General features: G+C 57.6%; 1 protein-coding gene across 1 annotated transcript in view; it reads right to left on the minus strand.

The window, feature by feature from the left end:
* Positions 1-12610: 12610 nt before the first annotated feature.
* The window catches only part of TOLLIP (toll interacting protein), a 32962-nt gene continuing 24351 nt past the window's right edge, over positions 12611-21221 (minus strand). Inside the window, exon 6 of the mRNA XM_010386800.2 lies at positions 12611-15723. Coding sequence (XP_010385102.1) covers positions 15509-15723 — 215 coding nt within the window. The 3' untranslated portion in view covers positions 12611-15508. The remainder of the gene's footprint in view (positions 15724-21221) is intronic.

Here is a 21221-nt window from a genome sequence, read left to right on the forward strand (position 1 = left end):
TCTGGAAGACAGTGGCCCTCTTTTCATAGCTCCACTAGGCAGTGGCCCAGTAGGGACTCTGTATCAGGGCTCCAACCCCACATTTCCCTTATGCACTGCCCTAGTAGAGGTTGTCTATGAGGGCCCCACGCCTACAGCAAGCTTCTGCCTGGACATTCAGGTATTTCCATACATGTTCTGAAATTGAGGCAGAGGTTCCAAAACCTCAGTTCTTGACCTCTGTGCACCCACAGACTCAACACCATGTGGAAGTTGCTAAGCCTTGGAGCTTCCACCCTCTGAAGCCACAGCCTGAACTCTACATTGGGCCCCTTTCAGCCACAGTTGGAGAGGTTGGGATGCAGAGCACCAAGTCCCTAGGTTGCACACAGAACAGGGACCCTGGGCCCAGCCCACAAAACCACTTTTTCCTCCTGGGCCTCCAGGTTTCTGATGGGAGGGGGTGCCGTGAAGGTCTCTGACATGGCCTGGAGACACTTTCCCCATGGTCTTGGGGATTAACATTAGGCTCCTTGCTACTTAAGCAAATTTCTGCAGTTGGCTTACATTTCTCCACAAAAAATGGGTTTTTCTTTACTACTGTATCATCAGGCTGCAAATTTTCTGAACTTTTATGCTCTGTTTTTCTCTTTAACAACAACAACAAAATTTTTTTTGAGATTGAATCTTGCTCTGTTACCCATGCTGGAGTGCGGTGGTGCAATCTTGGCTCACTGCAACCTCCACCTCCCAGGTTCAAGTGATTCTCCTGCCTTAGCCTCCCTAGCTGGGATTACAGGCATGAACCATTATGCCTGGCTAATTTTTGTATTTTTAGTAGAGACAGGGTTTCTCCATGTTGGCCAGGCTGGTCTCAAACTCCTGACCTCAGGTGATCCACCCGCCTCAGCCTCCCAAAGTGCTGGGATTACAGGCATGAGCCACCATGCCTGGCCTGTTTTACTTTTAAAATGGAATGTTTAACAGCATCCAAGTCAGCTTTTTTTTTTTTTGAGACAGAGTCTCGCTCTGTCGCCCAAGCTGGAGTGCAGTGGCCAGATCTCAGCTCACTGCAAGCTCCACCTCCCGGGTTCACGCCATTCTCCTGCCTCAGCCTCCCGAGTAGCTAGGACTACAGGCGCCCGCCACCTCGCCCGGCTCGTTTTTTGTATTTTTTAGTAGAGACGGGGTTTCACCGTGTTAGCCAGGATGGTCTCGATCTCCTGACCTTGTGATCCGCCCGCCTCGGCCTCCCAAAGTGCTGGGATTACAGGCTTGAGCCACCGCACCTGGCCCCAAGTCAGCTTTTTAATGCTTTGCTGCTTAACAATTTCTTCTGCCAGATACCTTAAATCATCTCTCTCAAGTTCAAAGTTCCACAAATCTCTAGGGCAGGGGCAAAATGCCGCCAGTTTCTTTGCTAAAACATAACAAGTGTCACCTTTGCTCTAGTTCCCAATAAGTTCCTCATCTTTACCTGAGACCACCTCAGCCTGGACCTTATTGTTCATATCACTATCAGCATTTTTGTCAAAGCCATTCAACAAGTCTCCAGGAAGTTCCAAACTTTCCCACATTGTCCTGTCTTCTTCTGAGCCCTCCAAACTGTTCCAATCTCTGTCTGTTACCCAGTTCCAAAGTCACTTCCACATTTTCAGGTATCTTTTCAGCAATGCCCCATTCTCGGTACCAATTTACTGTATTAGTCCGTTTTCACACTGCTGATAAAGACATACCCAAGACTGGGAAGAAAAAAAGGTTTAACTGGACTTACAGTTCCACATGGTTGGGGAGGCATCAGAATCACGGCAGGAGGCAAAACGCACTTCTTACGTGGTGGCAGCAAGAGAAAAATGAGGAAGAACCAAAAGTGGAGACCCTGATAAACCCATGAGATCTTGGGAGACTTAGTCACTATCACAAGAACAGTGTGAGAAAGACTAGCCTCCATGATTCAATTACCTTTGCCTGGGTCCCTCCCACAACACGTGGGAATTCTGGGAGATACAATTCAAGGCGAGATTTGGGTGGGGACACAGAGTCTGACTACATCACATTTCTTTATAGAAAATGGGCATTCAGGCCAGGCGCGGTGGCTCAAGCCTGTAATCCCAGCACTTTGGGAGGCCGAGATGGGTGGATCACGAGGTCAGGAGATCGAGACCATCCTGGCTAACATGGTGAAACCCCGTCTCTACTAAAAATACAAAAAACGAGCCGGGCGAGGTGGCGGGCGCCTGTAGTCCCAGCTACTCGGGAGGCTGAGGCAGGAGAATGGTGTAAACCCGGGAGGTGGAGCTTGCAGTGAGCTGAGATCCGGCCACTGCACTCCAGCCTGGGCGGCAGAGCGAGACTCTGTCTCAAAAAAAAAAAAAAAAAAAAAAAAAAAAAAAAAAAAAAAAAAAAAAAAAGAAAGTGGGCATTCAGGCTGAAACCACCAAGCAGCTCAGAGATGCCAACATCCTGAAAGACAGCAAACACTCTGTCAGTAGAGGAAGACAAAGGCCATGCGCTCAAGCTATCAGGTTTAATAGGATGATTTTATTTTTTTAAGATTAGAGGATATGGAGGACAGATCTGGAAATCTCAATACTTTTTCTAGTGAGCCCCAAAAGGAAAGAATAGAGAGTGGAAGAGAGGCCATATTTTCAGAACAAAAACATGAAGTCTTAGACTCAGAGCTTCCAGTGAGTGCCAAGACAGACCAAGCAAAAATACGCCCTAGAAAAAGGGAAAACCTCAAAGCTACCAGGAAGACAAGGCAGTTCACCTACAAAGGCATGAGAAGCAGACAGGAGTCTGGTTTCTCATTAGTAACACTGGATGAAGCAAGATGAGCAGTGAGGGAAGGTAACTCAACGTAGAATTATATACCCAACTAGACTGTCATTTAAGAGTGACAAGGACATTTTTTACATACAGGGACTGAGAAGGTCACCTCCCACAGATCCTCTGTGAATGAGCTACTAACAGAGGTGACCAGTGGCCAAGTGCAGTCACACACATGCAATAATGGTGAGCAAAGAAATGGGTGACATGCCCTGTTTTTTTATTGTTTGGTTTTGTTTTTTGTTTTTTTGAGATGGAGTCTTGCTGTGTTGCATAGGCTGGAGTGCAGTGGCATGATCTCGGCTCACTGCAACCTCCGCCTCCCAGGTTCAAGCGATTCTGCTGCCTCAGTCTCCCAAGTAGCTGGGATTACAGGCATGCACCACCAAACCAAGCTAATTTTTGTATTTTTAGTAGAGACGGGGTTTCATCATGTTGGCCAGGCTGGTCTCGAACTCCTGACCTCAGGTGATCCGCCCACCTCGACCTCCCAAAGTAGCTGGGATTACAGGTGTGAGGCACCGCGCCTGGCCCACATGCCCTGTTATATCCAAATAAGAAACATACCTAACAGAAATCCACAGGTCACAATACAGAAGTTGCTACTTTAACGACTCAATCCTTCACGGCTAGTGCCTCTTAGTCTTATTTAAGAAAACCCCTCTCTTCCCTGGGATCAGGAATACTGTCTTCTGAATTATTTCCTAAAAGCTCTGCAATTTTGCCTTCTGCCTTTAAATTTTGAATCCACCCAGAACTGGTGTATGAAAGTGGCAGGAAGTAGGGGTCTGACCCCATTTTATTTCATAGATCTTGCTGCTTGGCCCAATATCATGCACTAAAAAGGGCACCTGTTGCCACCCTGTTGTCTCTGCAGTCTCCGTGTTGTTCCCTGGACTCTACTGTCTTACTGTAGACAATAGTCTTGATAGTCCTGATATCTTTTTTTTTTTTTTTTTTTTTTTTGAGACAGTCTTGTACTGTCCCCCAGGCTGGAGTGCAGTGGCACGATCTCAGCTCGCTGCAACCTCTGACTCCCAGCTTCAAGCGATTCTCCTGCCTCAGCCTCCAAAGTAGCTGGGATTACAGGCACCCACCACCATGCCCAGCTAATTTTTTGTATTTTTAGTAGAGATGGGGTTTCACTATGTTGGCCAAGCTAGTCTCAAACTCCTGACCTGGTGATCTGCCCACCTCGGCCTCCCACAGTGCTGGGATTACAGGTGTGAGCCACTGCACCCGGCCAATTTTTTTTTTTTTTTTTTTTTTTTTTTTTGAGACAGAGTCTCGCTCGCTCTGTTGCCCAGGCTGGAGTGCAATGGCATGATCTCAGCTCACTGTGACCTCCACCTCCCGGGTTCTAGCGATTCTCCTGCCTCAGCCTCCTGAGTAACAGATTACAGGTGCCCGTCACCACACCCAGCTAATTTTGCATTTTTAGTAGAGGTGGGCCATGTTGGTCAGGCTGCTCTCAAACTCCTGAACTTAGTGATTCCCCTGCTTGGCCTCCCAAAGTGCTGGGATGACAGGTGTGAGCCACTGCGCCCAGCCTTGATAGCTATTTGAGCAAGCTTTCACATTTTGTGCTTCTTTTACAAGAATGTCTTGACTCTTTCTAGCTATTGAGAATTAACTTATCAAGCTTTACCAAAAAACAGTACAACAAAACAGGGCTTGCTGGGACTTTGGGATTATACTGACTAAATTAGTTTGAGAGAAGCTGACATCTTTACATATTGACTATTTCAATCCATGAACATTGTAGATCTCCACCCTCCATCCCCACAAGACCACCTGGACTGAAGCTTAAGTTTGCTTTAATCACCTCTGTGGCTTCCCCTTTCCTTTGTCATCTTTTCAAAAACTCCAAGAAGAATTTTAAAACATATGGTATCCACCATTTTGCGGTTTTCAGTGGGATGGTCTCAATAAACCCATCTTGCTGGATTTCTGGGATGAGGTGTCCCCTTTCAAGAGAGGATACAGGCCTCAGAGGTATAGCAGGACCCGTCAGTTCTGCCCATTCACACCTTGCAAGCGGCCAGCTATGCTGTGTCCACATCAAGGGGCTCTGGAGACTCCTGTGAGGGGGCCGCCCAAGCGCTGTAAACCCACCCCTTTGGGCTGTGCATCTGCTGCAGTGAGTGTCTGCACCACACAGACACACACACCTTGGCTTCTAATGACCTCTGACCAGAGCTCCTCTGGGAGAGGCCTTGGGACTCTGCCAGCACTGGTTGATGTGCCCAGGCCCTGTGGTCCCCACTGAGAGGGCTAAGGCTCTGTGGGCAGAGGAGGGCTCAGTCCCCCGGAGCCTGTGCCTGGACACACTCTCTCCAAGCTCACTCTCTCGGCTGGGACCCGCTGCATCCCCCTGGCTCCATTTCCTCTCCATAGTCAAGGAGATCATGTCCAAAGTCCCACCGCATCACGAGGAGGAGCTTAACGATGAGGTGTCTGTGCTGAAGACCATCCTGCCTCTGTGGGTCCTTACCTGGCCCTTCGCCCTTCCCTCTGGGACTCTGGAGTTAAGGACCGAGTCTCAGCTGCCGTAGCTTTCTCTTCCCATGCGCCAGCCCTGGATGCGGGATCCAGCTGGGGCCCTGCTGTCCTTCCCTCTGGAACCCTGGTCCTGAGCCTTGGGGGTCCCTGGCCCACCAGAAAGGACCCTGGCCCGTCGCCACATGCCCGGCCTGGTGGGCCACATGCATTCTGTCAGGGCTCCTCCAGCCCTGCTGACGCCTGGACGCAGCCGTCCGGGTGAACCCATCTCCACGGCCAGGCTCAACAGAGGGAAGGGGCTTGGTCTGGGTTGGCAGCCAAGAGGTAGTACAAAGCCCAGAGGTTGTTGCCAGTCACCGAGGGTTGAGGGATGGAGCAGCCTGGGTGGGTCCTTTCTTGGCCTTCTGGCCCAGGCTCTCTGCACTCAGCGACTTGTGCGAAACTTTATCCTGCAAGGGGTGATTGTGGTGTCTGTGGAAAGCGAGCAGCTCTCAGGCCACAACTTTCCCCTGGTTCCGGGGGACCCTGGGGACCTCCTCCTCATTTCCTCCTGAATCTGCTCCCTAGCGGAATGGAGGCCATCGAGGTCCTGAGGACCCCTCCAGCCTCTTCTGGGGCCCAGAAGAGGCACTGAGGAGGCAGAGGGAGCCGACCTGGGGCAGCGGGGCCCGTATGGTGAGTCAGCAAAGAAGGCCAAGCCTCACCCAATCCACAAAGCGAGCAGAGTCTGCAGGGAGGGCCCTGGGGGAGCCTTGGGTCCTCGGAGAGGCAGAGCCCACCGCAGCCCCTCCTGCCTGCACTGGGGCAAACGCAAATGGCAAACCGGTGTCATGCCTCCAGGAAACTCATGCTGAGTTTGTGGCGTCTGCATCGTCATTTTCGCTATTTCTCACTTTTCCATTTTCTCTTCAGTGAGCTTTATTGCTTTAACTTTGGTGATACCTGACAGTTAACAGGCACGGGAGGTAAGTTTCTTTTTTTTTTTTTTTTTTTTTTGAGACGGAGTCTCGCTCTGTCGCCCAGGCTGGAGTGCAGTGGCCGGATCTCAGCTCACTGCAAGCTCCGCCTCCCGGGTTCACGCCATTCTCCTGCCTCAGCCTCCCGAGTAGCTGGGACTACAGGCGCCCGCCACCTCGCCCGGCTCGTTTTTTGTATTTTTAGTAGAGACGGGGTTTCACCGTGTTAGCCAGGATGGTCTCCATCTCCTGACCTCGTGATCCGCCCGTCTCGGCCTCCCAAAGTGCTGGGATTACAGGCGTGAGCCACCGCGCCCGGCCAGGAGATAAGTTTCTTTCAGTGACACTGCAAATGAGTAAGAAGAGGTTTCCTACAGGGTCAGGTGTCATGCTTTGCACAGCGATGTCCACCAGCATGTTCAAGGGAAGGCGGATGTTTAAAGCCTGACTCTCACGCCCAGCAGTGAGGCCGGCTCTGTGTCCGGGAGTGCGGCACCAGCCTTTTATTTTTGAGGCTAGAAATTTAAGGTAAACAGGGATTTTTCAAGCGCTGGGGAAAGCCGCGCACCTGCAGGCCTTCCTTTTCTGTTCCCTACCTGGCCCTTTGCGTTTCGAGTAAAACTTGGTGTCAGAGTTTTGCTTCCATAAACGTTGCTCTGCAGAAATCTACATTTCAAAGAGATGCGTTGAACACTGTTTTCACAACTAAAATCCAAGGGACCTGTGGCCCTTTGCTCAGCGGCAGGAGTCAGGCTGACCCGGCTCTTCTCCACTCCAGCTGGGAAGGAGGGATCTGCGAGCCGCGTTTGGGACCCCCAGCCCAGGGCACCTTGCTGGTGCTGTGGGTCCCTTCCGGGCAGGAACCAGGGACCTCGTTCATTTCAGCACTTCCTGGGGCCACCGCGCAGGGCTGAGCCGCCCGCCCACACAGAGCATGTCCGGGGGGCGCGGGGCGCAGGAGGGGCGCGGCAAAGGCCCCGGAGGACACGCAGGGCCCGGGCCACCCCTTGCAGGGTCTCTGCCCGTTTCTCCAACTAAGGGGCGCTGGGACGTTTGGGATGCGCCGCGGTCTGAGTGGGTCCCGGGTCCCCTTCCGCAGGGAGGGAGCAGAACCCCGCCTCGCAGCCACTTCCCATCCCCGCAGCGGGTCCCCAGGACTGGCCCTGCTCCTCTCACTGGTGCCCGCGGCGCCCCGGCCTGCAGCACTCCAGGGTGGGCGCTTCCCGCGTCTGGGGCGGGCCCTGGAACCCCCCCACCCCGTACCCAGCCCCCGCCCTGGAACCCCCCGCCCTGGAACCCCCCCACCCCGTACCTAGCCCCCAGCCCTGGAACCCCCCGCCCTGGAACCCCCCCCACCCCGTACCCAGCCCCCAGCCCTGGAACCCCCCGCCCTGGAACCCCCCACCCCGTACCCAGCCCCCAGCGCTGGAACCCCCCGCCCTGGAACCCCCCCACCCCGTACCCAGCCCCCAGCCCTGGAAACCCCCGCCCTGGAACCCCCCCACCCCGTACCCAGCCCCCCGCCCTGGAACCCCCCCACCCCGTACCCAGCCCCCAGCCCTGGAACCCCCCGCCCTGGAACCCCCCCACCCCGTACCCAGCCCCCGCCCTGGAACCCCCCCACCCCGTACCCAGCCCCCCGCCCTGGAACCCCCCACCCCGTACCCAGCCCCCCGCCCTGGAACCCCCCCACCCCGTACCCAGCCCCCAGCCCTGGAACCCCCCGCCCTGGAAACCCCCCCACCCCGTACCCACCCCACGCCCTGGAACCCCCCGCCCTGGAACCCCCCCACCCCGTACCCAGCCCCCCGCCCTGGAACCCCCCCACCCCGTACCAGCCCCGCCCTGGAACCCCCCACCCCGTCCCAGCCCCCGCCCTGGAACCCCCCCCCCCCCCCCCCCACCCCGTACCCAGCCCCCAGCCCTGGAACCCCCCGCCCTGGAACCCCCCCCACCCCGTACCCAGCCCCAGCCCTGGAACCCCCCGCCCTGGAACCCCCCACCCCGTACCCAGCCCCCAGCCCTGGAACCCCCCGCCCTGGAACCCCCCCACCCCGTACCCAGCCCCCAGCCCTGGAACCCCCCGCCCTGGAACCCCCCACCCCGTACCCAGCCCCCAGCCCTGGAACCCCCCGCCCTGGAACCCCCCCCACCCCGTACCCAGCCCCCAGCCCTGGAAACCCCGCCCTGGAACCCCCCCACCCCGTACCCAGCCCCCCGCCCTGGAACCCCCCCACCCCGTACCCAGCCCCCAGCCCTGGAACCCCCCGCCCTGGAACCCCCCCACCCCGTACCCAGCCCCCGCCCTGGAACCCCCCCACCCCGTACCCAGCCCCCCGCCCTGGAACCCCCCCACCCCGTACCCAGCCCCCGCCCTGGAACCCCCCCACCCCGTACCCAGCCCCCAGCCCTGGAACCCCCGCCCTGGAACCCCCCCACCCCGTACCCACCCCACGCCCTGGAACCCCCCGCCCTGGAACCCCCCCACCCCGTACCCAGCCCCCCGCCCTGGAACCCCCCCACCCCGTACCCAGCCCCCGCCCTGGAACCCCCCGCCCTGGAACCCCCCCACCCCGTACCCACCCCCCGCCCTGGAACCCCCCCACCCCGTACCCAGCCCCCAGCCCTGGAACCCCCCGCCCTGGAACCCCCCCACCCCGTACCCAGCCCCCAGCCCTGGAACCCCCCGCCCTGGAACCCCCCACCCCGTACCCAGCCCCCAGCCCTGGAACCCCCCGCCCTGGAAACCCCCCACCCCGTACCCAGCCCCCGCCCTGGAACCCCCCCACCCCGTACCCACCCCACGCCCTGGAACCCCCGCCCGGAACCCCCGGCCCTCCCTGATCTCAGCCGCACCGCGGCCTGGGACGCTGCAGCAGGAACCCAGCGGGGAGGGAAAGCGAAGTCTTCTCTTTCCGAGCCGGAGCCGGGTAACCATGGAAACCTCGAGACGGATGGAAACCCCCGGAGTTCAGGGACCCGCAGGCGACGCAGCTGCGACCCCCTCACCCCGCAGCGCAGCGGCCCCCGGGGCTCCGCACGATGGATGCGCGCGTGGGAAGCGACTTTCCCCGAGTTCATTAAACGAGCTCTGAACAAGCCTATCCGGAAGCAGCTCCTGGGTAAGTCCCAACACGAACAGCCAGAAGCCTCTAGACGGAAGCCGGCGCGGGCCAGCCCTGCGGGGATGCAGGAGGCGGGGCGGGATCGGCGGGAGCCGGGAAGGCCAGGCCGGGCCCAGGGGATCGGGGGCTGCGCACCCGCCGCACAGCGAGGGTCGGTCCATCCGGGCAGCGGGCCCGGTGCCTCCAGTGGGGTCCGTGATGAAGGGCAAAAAAAAAAAAAAAAAGGAAAATAAGTGAGAGAAGAGCCTTTAAAACTTGAATGTGGAAAACTTTCCTAATGATAAACAGAAATCCAGGAACGATAAGGGAAAAGATGAACACGTGACAACATTAAAAAACAGAACATTGGGCCGGGCGCGGTGGCTCAAGCCTGTCATCCCAGCACTTTGGGAGGCCGAGACGGGCGGATCACGAGGTCAGGAGATCGAGACCATCCTGGCTAACACGGTGAAACCCCGTCTCTACTAAAAATACAAAAAAACTAGCCGGGCGAGGTGGCGGCGCCTGTAGTCCCAGCTACTCGGGAGGCTGAGGCAGGAGAATGGCGTGAACCCGGGAGGCGGAGCTTGCAGTGAGCTGAGATCTGGCCACTGCACTCCAGCCTGGGCGGCAGAGCGAGACTCCGTCTCAAAAAAAAAAAAAAACATTTTACACGAGACAAAATCATTAGCAACATAAACAAATGATAAAGAAGGGAAAGAACGTGCAGCGTGTATCCCGGAGTTACCCTCTGTAAAGTGGAAAGAGCGGAGGAGACAGAAGAAAAAGGCAGCCCCAAGGCTGTGCTCAACCTCCTCCTAAAAAGAGAATCCTGGCTGGGGGCGGTGGCTCACGCCTGTAATCCCAGCACTTTAAGAGGCGGAGGCGGGTGGATCATGAGATCAGGGGATGGAGACCATCTCGGCCAACATGGTGAAACCCCGTCTCTACTAAAAGTACAAAATTCAGCCGAGTGTGGTGGTGGGCGCCGGTAACCCCAGCTACTCGGGAGGCTGAGGAGGGAGAATTGCTTGAACCCCGCGGGAGAAGGTTGCGAGCTAAGACTGCGCCACTGCACTCCAGCCTAGGCGACAGAGCGAGACTCCATCTCAACAACAACAACAATCAATCAATCAATCAATAAACAAATAATAAATGAAAGAGATCCTAAGGGCAGCTGCACCAAGACAGCACCGGGAGGGAGAGGCCAGCCCGGCGATGGGGACATGCAGTGATGGGGACGCCCGGCGATGGGGACGGGGCACCAGGAATCGGGTCGGGATTCGGGCAGCGGGAGGCGGGTCCATCTTTGCTCAGGAGTCCCACGCCCAGGGGTCTTTTCCACAGAAGAACCGATGCCATCAGTCATAGCCACACAGAGTGACCCAGACGTCCATGGAAGGCACACACCACAGGCCAGGCTGCTGCGGAAAGGAAGGGTCCCTGTGACAGTGTGGAGGCATCTCCACTTTTCCGTGCACACGTGTGATTTGCTTGCATCAAATACACACCAGGCCAAGGAAGGCCACGCGAAGGGGAACGGACACACCCACCTACAGGGAGGAGAGCAGATGGGGACAGCGGCACAGGCGAGGAAGATGGGGTGTCTGTAAATTCACCTTGTTTTATGTTTTGACTCTGGACCATAAAATATTTTATATATCATAGAACAAAATCCTAGTGCTTTGCCTTTTTAAAAATTTTAGACAGGGTCTCACTCTTTCACCTAGGCTGGAGTGCAATGGCACGATCTCAGCTCACTGCAACCTCCGCCTCCCAGGTTCAAGCAATTCTCCCACCTCAGCCTCCCAAGTAGCTGGGGTTACAGGCACTCACCACCACACTCGGCTGATTTTTGTATTTTTAGTAGAGACGGGTTTCACCATGTTGGCCAGGCTGGTCTTGAACTCCTGACCTCAGGTGATCCGCCCACCTTGGCCTCCTACAGCACTGGCATTCGTGGTGTGAGCCACAGCACCCGGCCTGTTTTGCTCTTTGAATGGTAAGTGCATGTGGAGTGGTTCCGAGTGCCGGATCCTTGCAGCCTGTGTGGACCCGGCCCCTTCAGAAAGAACCACAGGAATGCACTTGGCCCCTGGAAGTTTCCTGGACCACGCCGGGTGCAGATCAAACCCAAAGCCCGTTGAGTCGGGGGAAAGGGGGCATGGTCATGGCTTCCCGGGGCTCTGAGGGCCTCTGGGTCCCAGCATGTGGGCTTCTTCCTAGCTCACCTTTCAACAAGGGAACCACCTTCCCAACGTCCTGGCGTGAGAGGAACCCCATTCTTGGGCTCAGTCACATCTCCCAGCTGCCCAGGCACAGGTTCCAGACCCGCTGGCTGCGGATGCCCAGGACACCCGGTACACGGCACCCTGTGCTCCCTCGGCAAATGCGCTGGGGCCTCGCACATGGGCCCCTGGGTCCCGGCCTGCTGGTATCACTGGCCCACTCCCTGTCGTGCCCACTCCCCATCCCCGCCTTGGGGCCCTCCCCGCTTTCCCGAGCCCGGCTGTGCCCTGAGGTACTGTGGTTTCCCAGCAAGCTTGGCGTTCTGTCGCGGCCTTTTAGACGTGCCACTTCTTGGCTTTGTGTCCAGCACTAACACAGGCTCAGCTTCTGTCAGCTGTTTGGGCAAAAAGTGTTCACGGAATCGCAGAGCTAACGGCTGGCAGTTTGCTGTGGAGCCCACACTGCAGCAAGGCTGCATTCAGGTGGGGGCAGGGCACCGGCGGGCATGCCTCGGGGGGGGGGCAGCAGAGGGGGCAGACACCCCACCGTGTCTGTGGACGCTCCAGCAACACGTCCGTGCCTGGGTGTGAGGGGTGGCTCGGGGTCTCCGCAGGGCTGCTCACATTTAAGGATGTTGTGGTCCCTAAGCATGAGCCACTCATCACTAGGGGCTCAGACTCCTGAGCTGGGGGTGCCACAGTTCCCAGTGGGCTCTCTCAGAACGGGGTCGTGCTCCACGCTCACTCCCAGATGGAAATGAAAAGGCACAACAGAACCACCCAGCGGGGAGAGGGTGCCTGGGCCCGAAGAGTAGACCCACACCCAGCCACTGTTGAGGGAGGAGCTCCCAGGATTTGCCTCTAATTCAATCTGGGAAACAAAGGCCAGGCTTGGTCTGAAGGCGTGTGGTTCCTGCTCTGAGTCTGTTAACGAGTGAGCTCTGACTCTGACTGATTCCTTACTCCTGCGTACTGTGAATTAAGTTAAAAAATACTCAGGAACAAACATGGTAAACCTTCCCTTAAAGAACTTTATTTCTCTATTTTTATATGGATCATTTATTAAATTAGGAGGCTAAAAAGTAAAAATATATTTTACAGTCAAAGAAAAATCTGGACAATGGACCCCAGTAAAATAATCAGAAGCACATGTTCCGAGACCCCGCCCGCTGACACCCTGCAGGGCAGCGCCTGCACAGTGGAGAGCATCTGCAGAGTGGAGAGGAGCAGGGAGCCTCCGAAGCCCTGCCGGAGGCTCCGAGATGGCACAGTCAGGCTGTCCTTAGTGACCGCTACCACAGAGCTGGCGATCGGCCTGCATCTTCAAACCCAGGAGCAGGAGCGGCAAAGGCCTGGCAAGGCCCGGGCCCTCAGACACCAGGGGCCTAAGCCCAGCTCCCAAACCCGCTGCAGCCTGCCCTTGTGACCTGGCGAACAAGCCTGTCATTCTGAGTGCGACGACCTCATCCACATCCGACAGGCGGGGTCGGGGGCGGGTGGGGGGCGTGAACCAGCTAATTCTGGGGACCGCTTGGAGGGGCTCAGCAAGCTGCTGCTACAGTAGCCTTCACGCAGGAAATACAGCACAGAATGAAGGGAAGCAGCATCTTATTAAAGGACTTACAAATGTGATTTATCTATTAAAAAAATAAAGCGTTCGTGAAAAAGAAAACTAAGAGATGGCAGCAAGCGTGGTCATTGGCGAAGGGCTGCTCTCCCTCCAGCGAGGCGGCCCCACCGTGCGGCTCCCTCGGGCCCTCACACATCATTGGCAAAGGGTTGCTCTCCTTCTGGTGAGGCCGGCCCCCACTGTGCGGCTCCCCCCGGCCCCCACACGTCATTGGCGAAGGGTTACTCTCCCTCCAGCGAGGTGGCCCCACCGTGTGGCTCCCTCGGGCCCTCACACGTCATTGGCAAAGGGTTGCTCTCCTTCCGGTGAGGCCGGCCCCCACTGTGCGGCTCCCTCCAGCCCCGGCACGTCATTGGCGAAGGGTTGCTCTCCCTCCAGCGAGGCCGGCCCCCACTGTGCGGCTCCCTCTGGCCCTGACACGGGCTGCTCAGGGGCTGGCAGCAGGGGCCACGTCCTCTCCAGGAGACACCCACAGAGCCACACGTGCATGTTGTGGCAGTCTCACTGCACCCCAGCAATGTGAAGGCAGAAACCAGTGCTGGTGGCCACACCTGGGCGCCTGGACGCCGAAGCCCCCAGCACAGCGAGGCCTCCAAGTGTGGCCCGCGGTCCGTCCCGGGTAACAGTTGTTAATATCACAGAACGTATCATCTAGAACGTTCCAGTCCCGCCTGACACCTTCATTCCCAATGGAGAAGACGTTAAGACCAGGCCATCTGAGACAGAATCCCAGGGCCCTCTGTCTGAGTGGTCAGCGTCTGCTGAGCAAACACCATGTCTTTCTTCTTCGCACAATCAAAGGCCTTTAGGACCCACGGCTGAAGAAGGCGCCTGCTGCTGCCATGTCCCTCCCCAACGGCCACCACACACTTCAAGTTTACAAAAATAAATATTTATCAACAGTATATTTGACAAAAACCACCCCCAAGCGGTGGCGGAAAGCAGTATTTTCTAGCTGACACTGAAACTTAACCTATTTTTTCGAGGGAGAAAAAGACTAAAACGTAAGCACTAACTTCCTCCTTCTGCATCTTCCATAGAAGACCCACTTGTGGGCCTTCTCCTTCTGTCCGTATCAATGCGTTTCCGTCCAAAGACTGGGGGCAGACACTTGAACCACAAACAGCAGACATGCGGGTGCGCACACGCGCGTCTCGATGGCATGCGGATTATGTAAAGTGCATCACTTGTGAGAAGTTTCTCAAATTCCTTTCATAACCAGGTGTCACCTAAAATCTGTCCTGTAAGCCAAGATGCTACACACGGTACCCAGGCAGTCAGAGGTGAGCGCACGCCTCCCGCCTCAGAAAGCTTTTACAGGGCCATGTTCGCCAGGCTTCCCTCGCCCACACTGAACCTAGGTCCCGGGCACAGCAGCTGCCCAAGCTGTTGTCAGCAGTCGGCTGGCAGTGCCGTAACCCCTCTCAGAATCATGCACGTGCTGCCTCTATCACCTCCCACCCCAGCCTTGCAAGGCCTGTTGAGAAGAGAAGCCCCCTGGGAGGGCACCCACGGAGCTGGCGTGAGCAGCAGGACAGACGGACGGCAGCCTCCCGCGGGTGAAGGACTCGGCTTCAGATGCCCGCTGGCTGGCAATCAGGCAGAGCCCGGCCAACCGTGCTAGGCTCCCCTCCTCATGCCAGGTGTGGGTTCATCCTGCCTTCAGGCTGGAGTCTGTCACAAGGCTGGCTGGACAGTGGCCAGGTGAGCCAGCCAGAGGCCAGCCCCACGCCATCCACAGGAGGCGGCTCGGCTCACCAGACCCAAGCCCTGGGCAGGGGCCAGGCTCACAGCAAAGCGCGTTAGGGCAAAGACGTGAGTTTTCGGCTGGGAAGTTCTAAAAAAACCCACAAATCAGTGTGAGGGATTGTGTGTGCCTTAAATCAACAGCTCTATTCCAATTATGTCACATCACAAAATGCCATGAATGGAATCAGAAGGCGCTCCACCACCTCCAACACCCTGGCAGAAGCAGCTGCTCTCTACAGCAAGAACATTTTCCCGAACAGCATGAGAAGGGGAGACGCACGTCCTGGGGACAGGCAAATGAGCTGAGACCTCCCAGCACAAGAGGTGAAGGGAGCCCCCGCCCTGTCCTGGGCCGCCAGGAACCGAAAACCCCATGCATCCAAGAGCAGGCCTGGGCGGGGCAGCCCAGACGTCCACGGGAGGGGCGACAGGGTGCTGTGTCACGGGGATCTTGTTGGGACAGCATTCCTTGGGGAGCGCCCGGTCGGCGTGTCCAAAGAGCTGGGGTGACACAGCAGCGAGGTGGAGGCTCTACGGCTCCTCCCCCATCTGCAGCAGGGAGTTAATGGCAGCGTCCTTGTTCCCTCGCTGGGCTTCCAGCACGGAGCGGATCACCTCCTGGTCCATGTTGGGGAACATGTCCTGGATGGCTTTCAGGTCCTCCTCGCTACAGCGGGGCTGGGCGTTCACGGCGGCTGGGGGCAGGGCCACGGGCACCATGCCAGGGCTGCAGACGGCGGGCATCCCTGGAAGCAAAGATCAAGTTTGGTAAAAATATCGGAAGGTTCCAGAAGTGCCACACTAGCTCCTGCTGAAGGAAGAAAACAACGCATCGCATCCCACCGGCCTTCCTGAGGGAGGGGCCACCTCGGGTCTCAGCAAACATCAGTCCCGCAAGACACCCTGGAAACACAAACCCTCAAACAGCAAACCCAGGCACAGCCACGGGGAAGGCAGGGCAGGGGTCCCCAGGCACAGCCACAGGGAAGGCGGGGCAGGAGTCTCTGAGACGCCTCCTTCACTAACTCATGTTCCTTCCACACAAAAATCAAAGTTTGATCTTTCAAATCTCACCCGAGTCTGTTTTCTAACTAGCAGGCTGGGGGGTGGTATTTTGATCCCTTCAGAACTTGTGAATTTGCACTGTACATGCTCGTCTTCACTGACCAGAGGGCACACAGCCTTCTCTTCATCTGGGGACGGACTACACGAAATGTCACGCCCGCTGATCCAAACACTGCAGGGTCTGAGCCTCCTCCTTTATCAGGCATTCTACAAGATGCTTTTGCAGCTTGGCCAGTGTGTCACTAAACTGTGTGCTGGTGGGGAGCAATCACCACAGGCACTGAAGACCTCAGCAAAGCTGCAGCCGATGCCCAGAATGACAACCACACACACACATACAAACTACACCAAGAAAATGCTCACAAAACTCACACAAGTCGGGCAGCAGGTGCGGTGCACCGGGGACCCTCAGTGTACTGGGGCCACCGTCCAGGGTTCCTGGCATCACCACCCCACAGCTACGCAGGCCCCTTGCCTCGTGTCTGATGCGGGTGGACACACTGAGATGCAATCTATCAAGCAGGAGCTGCACAGTGGTTCAGCCACTGCAGCACACACACCCCAAAGGCATGGTGTGGCCGGACTTAAGACTCGCCTCCCAGCCTGGTGGCCGCTCCCTAAAACCACAAGCAGCCCTGAGCACAGGCAGCGTGCGCAGGGCTCAGCGACCAGCGAGGCACAGAGCTCCTCCTGCAGCAGCAGCTGGAGCAGGGCAAGGGTTCACCACGCACCCATTCGTTCACCTTTAAAAGCACGAACGATCTCCCAGCTAGACTCATTGGAGCGCTAGAGCCCCAATCTTAGGATAGGACTTTTGTTCCTTTCTACACTCGGAGGACCCTAAAGGCAACAGAAGCCATTTCAACTCTGGCCTGAACCAACACTGGCAACAAGGACCTGCAGCGGTGGAAAAAGAGCGGACGGAGCTGGCCGCTGAGCCTGCAGCACCTGCTGTAAAGGCCAGGGCTCCTCAGCAAGGAAGGCCGCCGCTTCCTGGCTCCTTCCAGGCCAGGCCGACACTTCCTCTACACCCACCCCTGCCTCCTCTGCTTCTCGGCTCTCTCCGGGCCAGGCCCACCTTTCCTCCACACCCACGCCTGCCTCTTGTCCTGGCCAGCGGACACCTCACCTCACTGGGGAAGCATCATCCCCACACCGATCAGCCTTTCAGCAATGAGGGAAAATGAACCAAACCACGGCCAGGTGGGGACGTGGCCACCCTCACCACCCTTTCTTCTTCCTCAAACAAGACAAAGGCTCAACCGCTACCTGTCCTGGAGGGACCCCCGGGACCCCCGTGGCTTTTCCGGGTGCCCCAGCCGGCAGGAGGGCAGGAGCTCAGCCATCACCTGTCCCTGCCCACACGGCTCCCCACAGCATGGCCACAAGAGGAACGGAGCTGGGCACTGCCACTGTCTCCAGCCTTTTCCAGTCTGATGGAGAAGGGACAGGAGTGGAGATCGCTGCAAAATCTACGATGGGGACTGCGACGCTGTGACGTCAGGGCCTGGGGCGCCTGAGAAACCCGCTCTGCTGACAAGGAGGGGATGTGGCGCCAACTGGCCCTCAAGTGAGTCCCGACAGCACGGCCCCAACACACTCGGGACCAGGCACCCTGGGGAAGAGGTGAGTGCTTCCACGGTGTGGGCCGAGGGGCAGTGGCCCGGCTCACTCCCCTCCTCCCTGCAGGGCAGAGGCTGTGTGCCTGGCCTGAGCCTGACCCATCCTGGTTACCAAGTGTGATATGTCCATCAAGCCCTCCGGGAACAGTGAGTGCACCGTGTCAGGGCTGCCTGGGAACTTCAGGAGGACAGACCAGGAGCTCTGGGGCCTGGCGGAGAGCAAATTCCCTGAAACGTGGGCAGAGAGGATGCCATGGGAGCTGGGGGCAGCCCAGACCCCACCTGTAGCGGCCCTGGGAGGAGTGGTGGGCGGCTTTGCCATGTCCCCGCTGTCCACCGCGCTCAGCCCCACCAGCCACCTGCACCCACGCAGACGGACGTGCAGCACAGGACAGGCCCCACCTCACTCACGTTCTTCATGCTGTGTGAATCTGCCGTCATACCTCGGCAAAATCAAATACTCTACTGACAAAAACGGTACCCCAGAAAACCAAAACCTGTCCCTTTTCCATTCAGGAAAAACTGCTCCGAGAATGCCCTCAGAGAATGTAGACCTCAGACTACACAGCACGATGAGCCCCGGCTGCGGGTGGGCAGGGGAGCATCGGCCCTGTTCAGGCTGAAGGCATGTGGCTCTGGGCCCCAGACGTCTTGCACGAGAGTGGAAAGACATCCAAAGAGCAGGTGGGGACAACCATCCAGCTCAGAGACTGTTCCGGAACCCCCAAGGCTTGTTGTTCTTCTCACTCCAGAGCGTGTCACAAAGAAGAAACCCGCGTGATTCTTTGTTGCACAGCGACCCAGTGAGCGGGCAACAAACCCAACAGCAGAGAGCTCCAAGTGACAGTCTGGGAAACTTAGGCATCCAATTCTCATTTTGAATGGAACCATTTCGTACTTTAAACGACACGCGCTGCTCAGCTGCAAACTCCGTGTTTGCTGGAATTCCACCTGGGAGGGGAAGCACGCCTGGGCCGTCGGGTGAGCCCTGGGCTGGCCCTCTCTGGAACTCACGGGCGCTGTGAACGCTGGCTGTTCCCATGCATGGTGCCACGCGTGCACATTCTCTATGGACCTCCCTCTTGTCTGTCCCGGCAGCAGGCGTGCACCTGCGCATTCAGCTTTGCTTTCATACTTTGTGGACAGGCATCCACATCACAGTCTGGTCGGCTCCACAGAAATCAGTGGGGGTTGAGCCCAGAGACGCAGGCCAGGATGACGGGAGGCACTGTGCTGCTGAGGACGCAGGGCAGCAGCTCTGTCCCCTCACCCAGAGAAAAGCACTCCAGGCCTGTGTGAAACGGAGGCGCACATGGGAACAGACAGAAACAGCGTCAACTGGCAGCTGCAGCCATGGTGAGCAGAGAATGAGCCGATGTACGCTCTGGTGCTGCCTGTCCAAGGCCGGGCTGGGGAGGCGCTGGACACCCCACTTTCCATGCCGACTCTCCTCCCACCACCAGGCAGGAGGTGGAAAGCAACACGGAGGAGGGAAAGCAAGGAGGGCCCCAGAGGACAGCACGGCCGGCGCCACCATCTGCCTCAGAGCCTGTCAGTCTCGTGGGGACCCTCAGGGCAGACCCCGGCAGTGCCTACAGCCTGAGTGCCCCTCCTTGCCAGGGACAGCTGGAGGAACAGTGCAGGCAGGGCTGAGGCCCAGTGGCGACTGCACTGGTTTCTCACGTGTGGAGAACGCCCAGGAAATTGAGCAGTTGGCTGCTGTCGCCAACCTGGCGGTCTCTGTCCACTCTGCAGCTCCGTGGAAGAGAACGCACTTCATGAGGCCACGCGGTTTCCAGATGCTTCACGCCTAGATGTTTCCTTAAAATTGAGGCTAAAAACCCCGCTATAATCACATGATGCCTGCCACTAATTATTTGAAATCTGTAAAATATCTAATTTGGTAATCAAAATAATACTTTGTTTAAAAAAATCAAAACTTAAAACTGTTCTTTTCAGGCCATGATCATGGCATAAAAGCTTTAATGATCAAGCTGTGCTTTGTGTCCCAGCCTCCCTTCCTCACTGTTGTGGTTACACTGTCTTTTTGTGAAAGAGACGGCCTGACCTCAGCGCACCCGGCTTCGGAGCTGCTTTGTGGGGGACTCTGGTTTTTCACTGAGGAAAATGGATGGTCCTGGCGAGGGCTCGGCCGGCGTTCAGCCCTCAGTCTCCACAGAGGTGGCAGCCAGGCTCAGACAACACGGGAGGCTCTCGGGGCCTGAGCCCACCCAACGTGCACAGTGAGCCCCCGAGACCTGCACCCCGCGCAGGGGTCTCTGGGCAGCGCCCAGCAGGCGGCAGCTGAATGAGCGAGCGGCTGAAGGGGCCAGTGAGAAGCAGGGTCCTGAGACGCTGGCCCTCCCTTCCTGGCCAGCTCCCGCAGCCCCGCCTCCGCAGAGGGCTTCGCCAGGCTGCCGTGCACGCACGCAGGCCCGAAGCCACGCAGCCAGGCAGAGCAGCGGCACAGCCTTCTGCACTATGTGAGTCCTAAACAGTTGAAGCTGTGGGCGACACACGTGCTCTGGCCAAGATGCACTTTGAGATTCCACTTCTGAGAAGAAAACCCTGGTGTGAATCCGCCACGCTTGCCCAGTTGGCCCGAGACGCCCTGAGCACGCAGCCGCCAGCCTCCCCGAGGTCTCCGCAGACTTCGCCCTCCAGCTGGCAGTGGCTGCTGGGAGGACGGGCTGTGATCACAGACACTCAGAAATTAGGGTACTCAGAGGAAAATCACGGCATCAGCTTCCAGTGAAGAAGGGCACCTTATTCACACTCTACAGTGCTGTTAGGACAGTTAAAAAATACTTCAAAGGCTCCTAAAAGCAATGCTCTCCTAATGGGAACCAGGGCTCCTGGGAGAACAGCTAACGCCAGGGCTGAGGCCAGAAATGCAGAGAGCCAGGGGCTTCCTGCAGTGCCAGGAAGCAGGAAGAGGCCCCGAGAAGGATCGGAGGAGCCCAAAGAACAAAGACCCTGCCCCAGGGGCTCCCTCTGGCCAAATCGGGGATAATTTGAGTGAAAAAATAAACACCATTCGCACAGGATTCTGACCCACGGAAGAAAACAGGAAACTGCAACCCCACATTGCTGAAGAAGTTGGATAAACTCAAGGGTTGACAAGGGCGGGATCTCCCCGCGGTCCTGCAGTGCCTCCCACACGGACACTTTCTAGCTCCCGGGAAGCGGCCAGGTGGAGCCCACTGTGAGGGGTGAGCAAGTCACACCACTAGCCCTGCGCTGGGTGGAATCTGCACCGAGTAAAATGCGGGGGCCCCGCCAGCAGCCCCGGGGAGACTCAGCCCTACCCTGCAAGGCCACGTCAGCAGCCCCACCAGGTCCCTGACCAGAGCACACCCCAGGAGCAAGATGGGGACCCCTCCAGGCCAAGGGAGGCAAGGCCACGGAGGGACAGCCACCCCGGCCTGGATGCTGCGACCCCCCAGGACACTCAGACAGGGTCCAAGCAGGGGACAGTGTCACCTTCATCTGGACGGCCGTCCTGTGCCAGGAACACCCCTGCTTATGGGAAACGCACGCCTGGGGGTGGGGCGTGG

The sequence above is a fragment of the Rhinopithecus roxellana genome, chromosome 15 (assembly GCF_007565055.1).
Source record: "Rhinopithecus roxellana isolate Shanxi Qingling chromosome 15, ASM756505v1, whole genome shotgun sequence".
In the NCBI taxonomy this organism is placed as follows: domain Eukaryota; kingdom Metazoa; phylum Chordata; class Mammalia; order Primates; family Cercopithecidae; genus Rhinopithecus; species Rhinopithecus roxellana.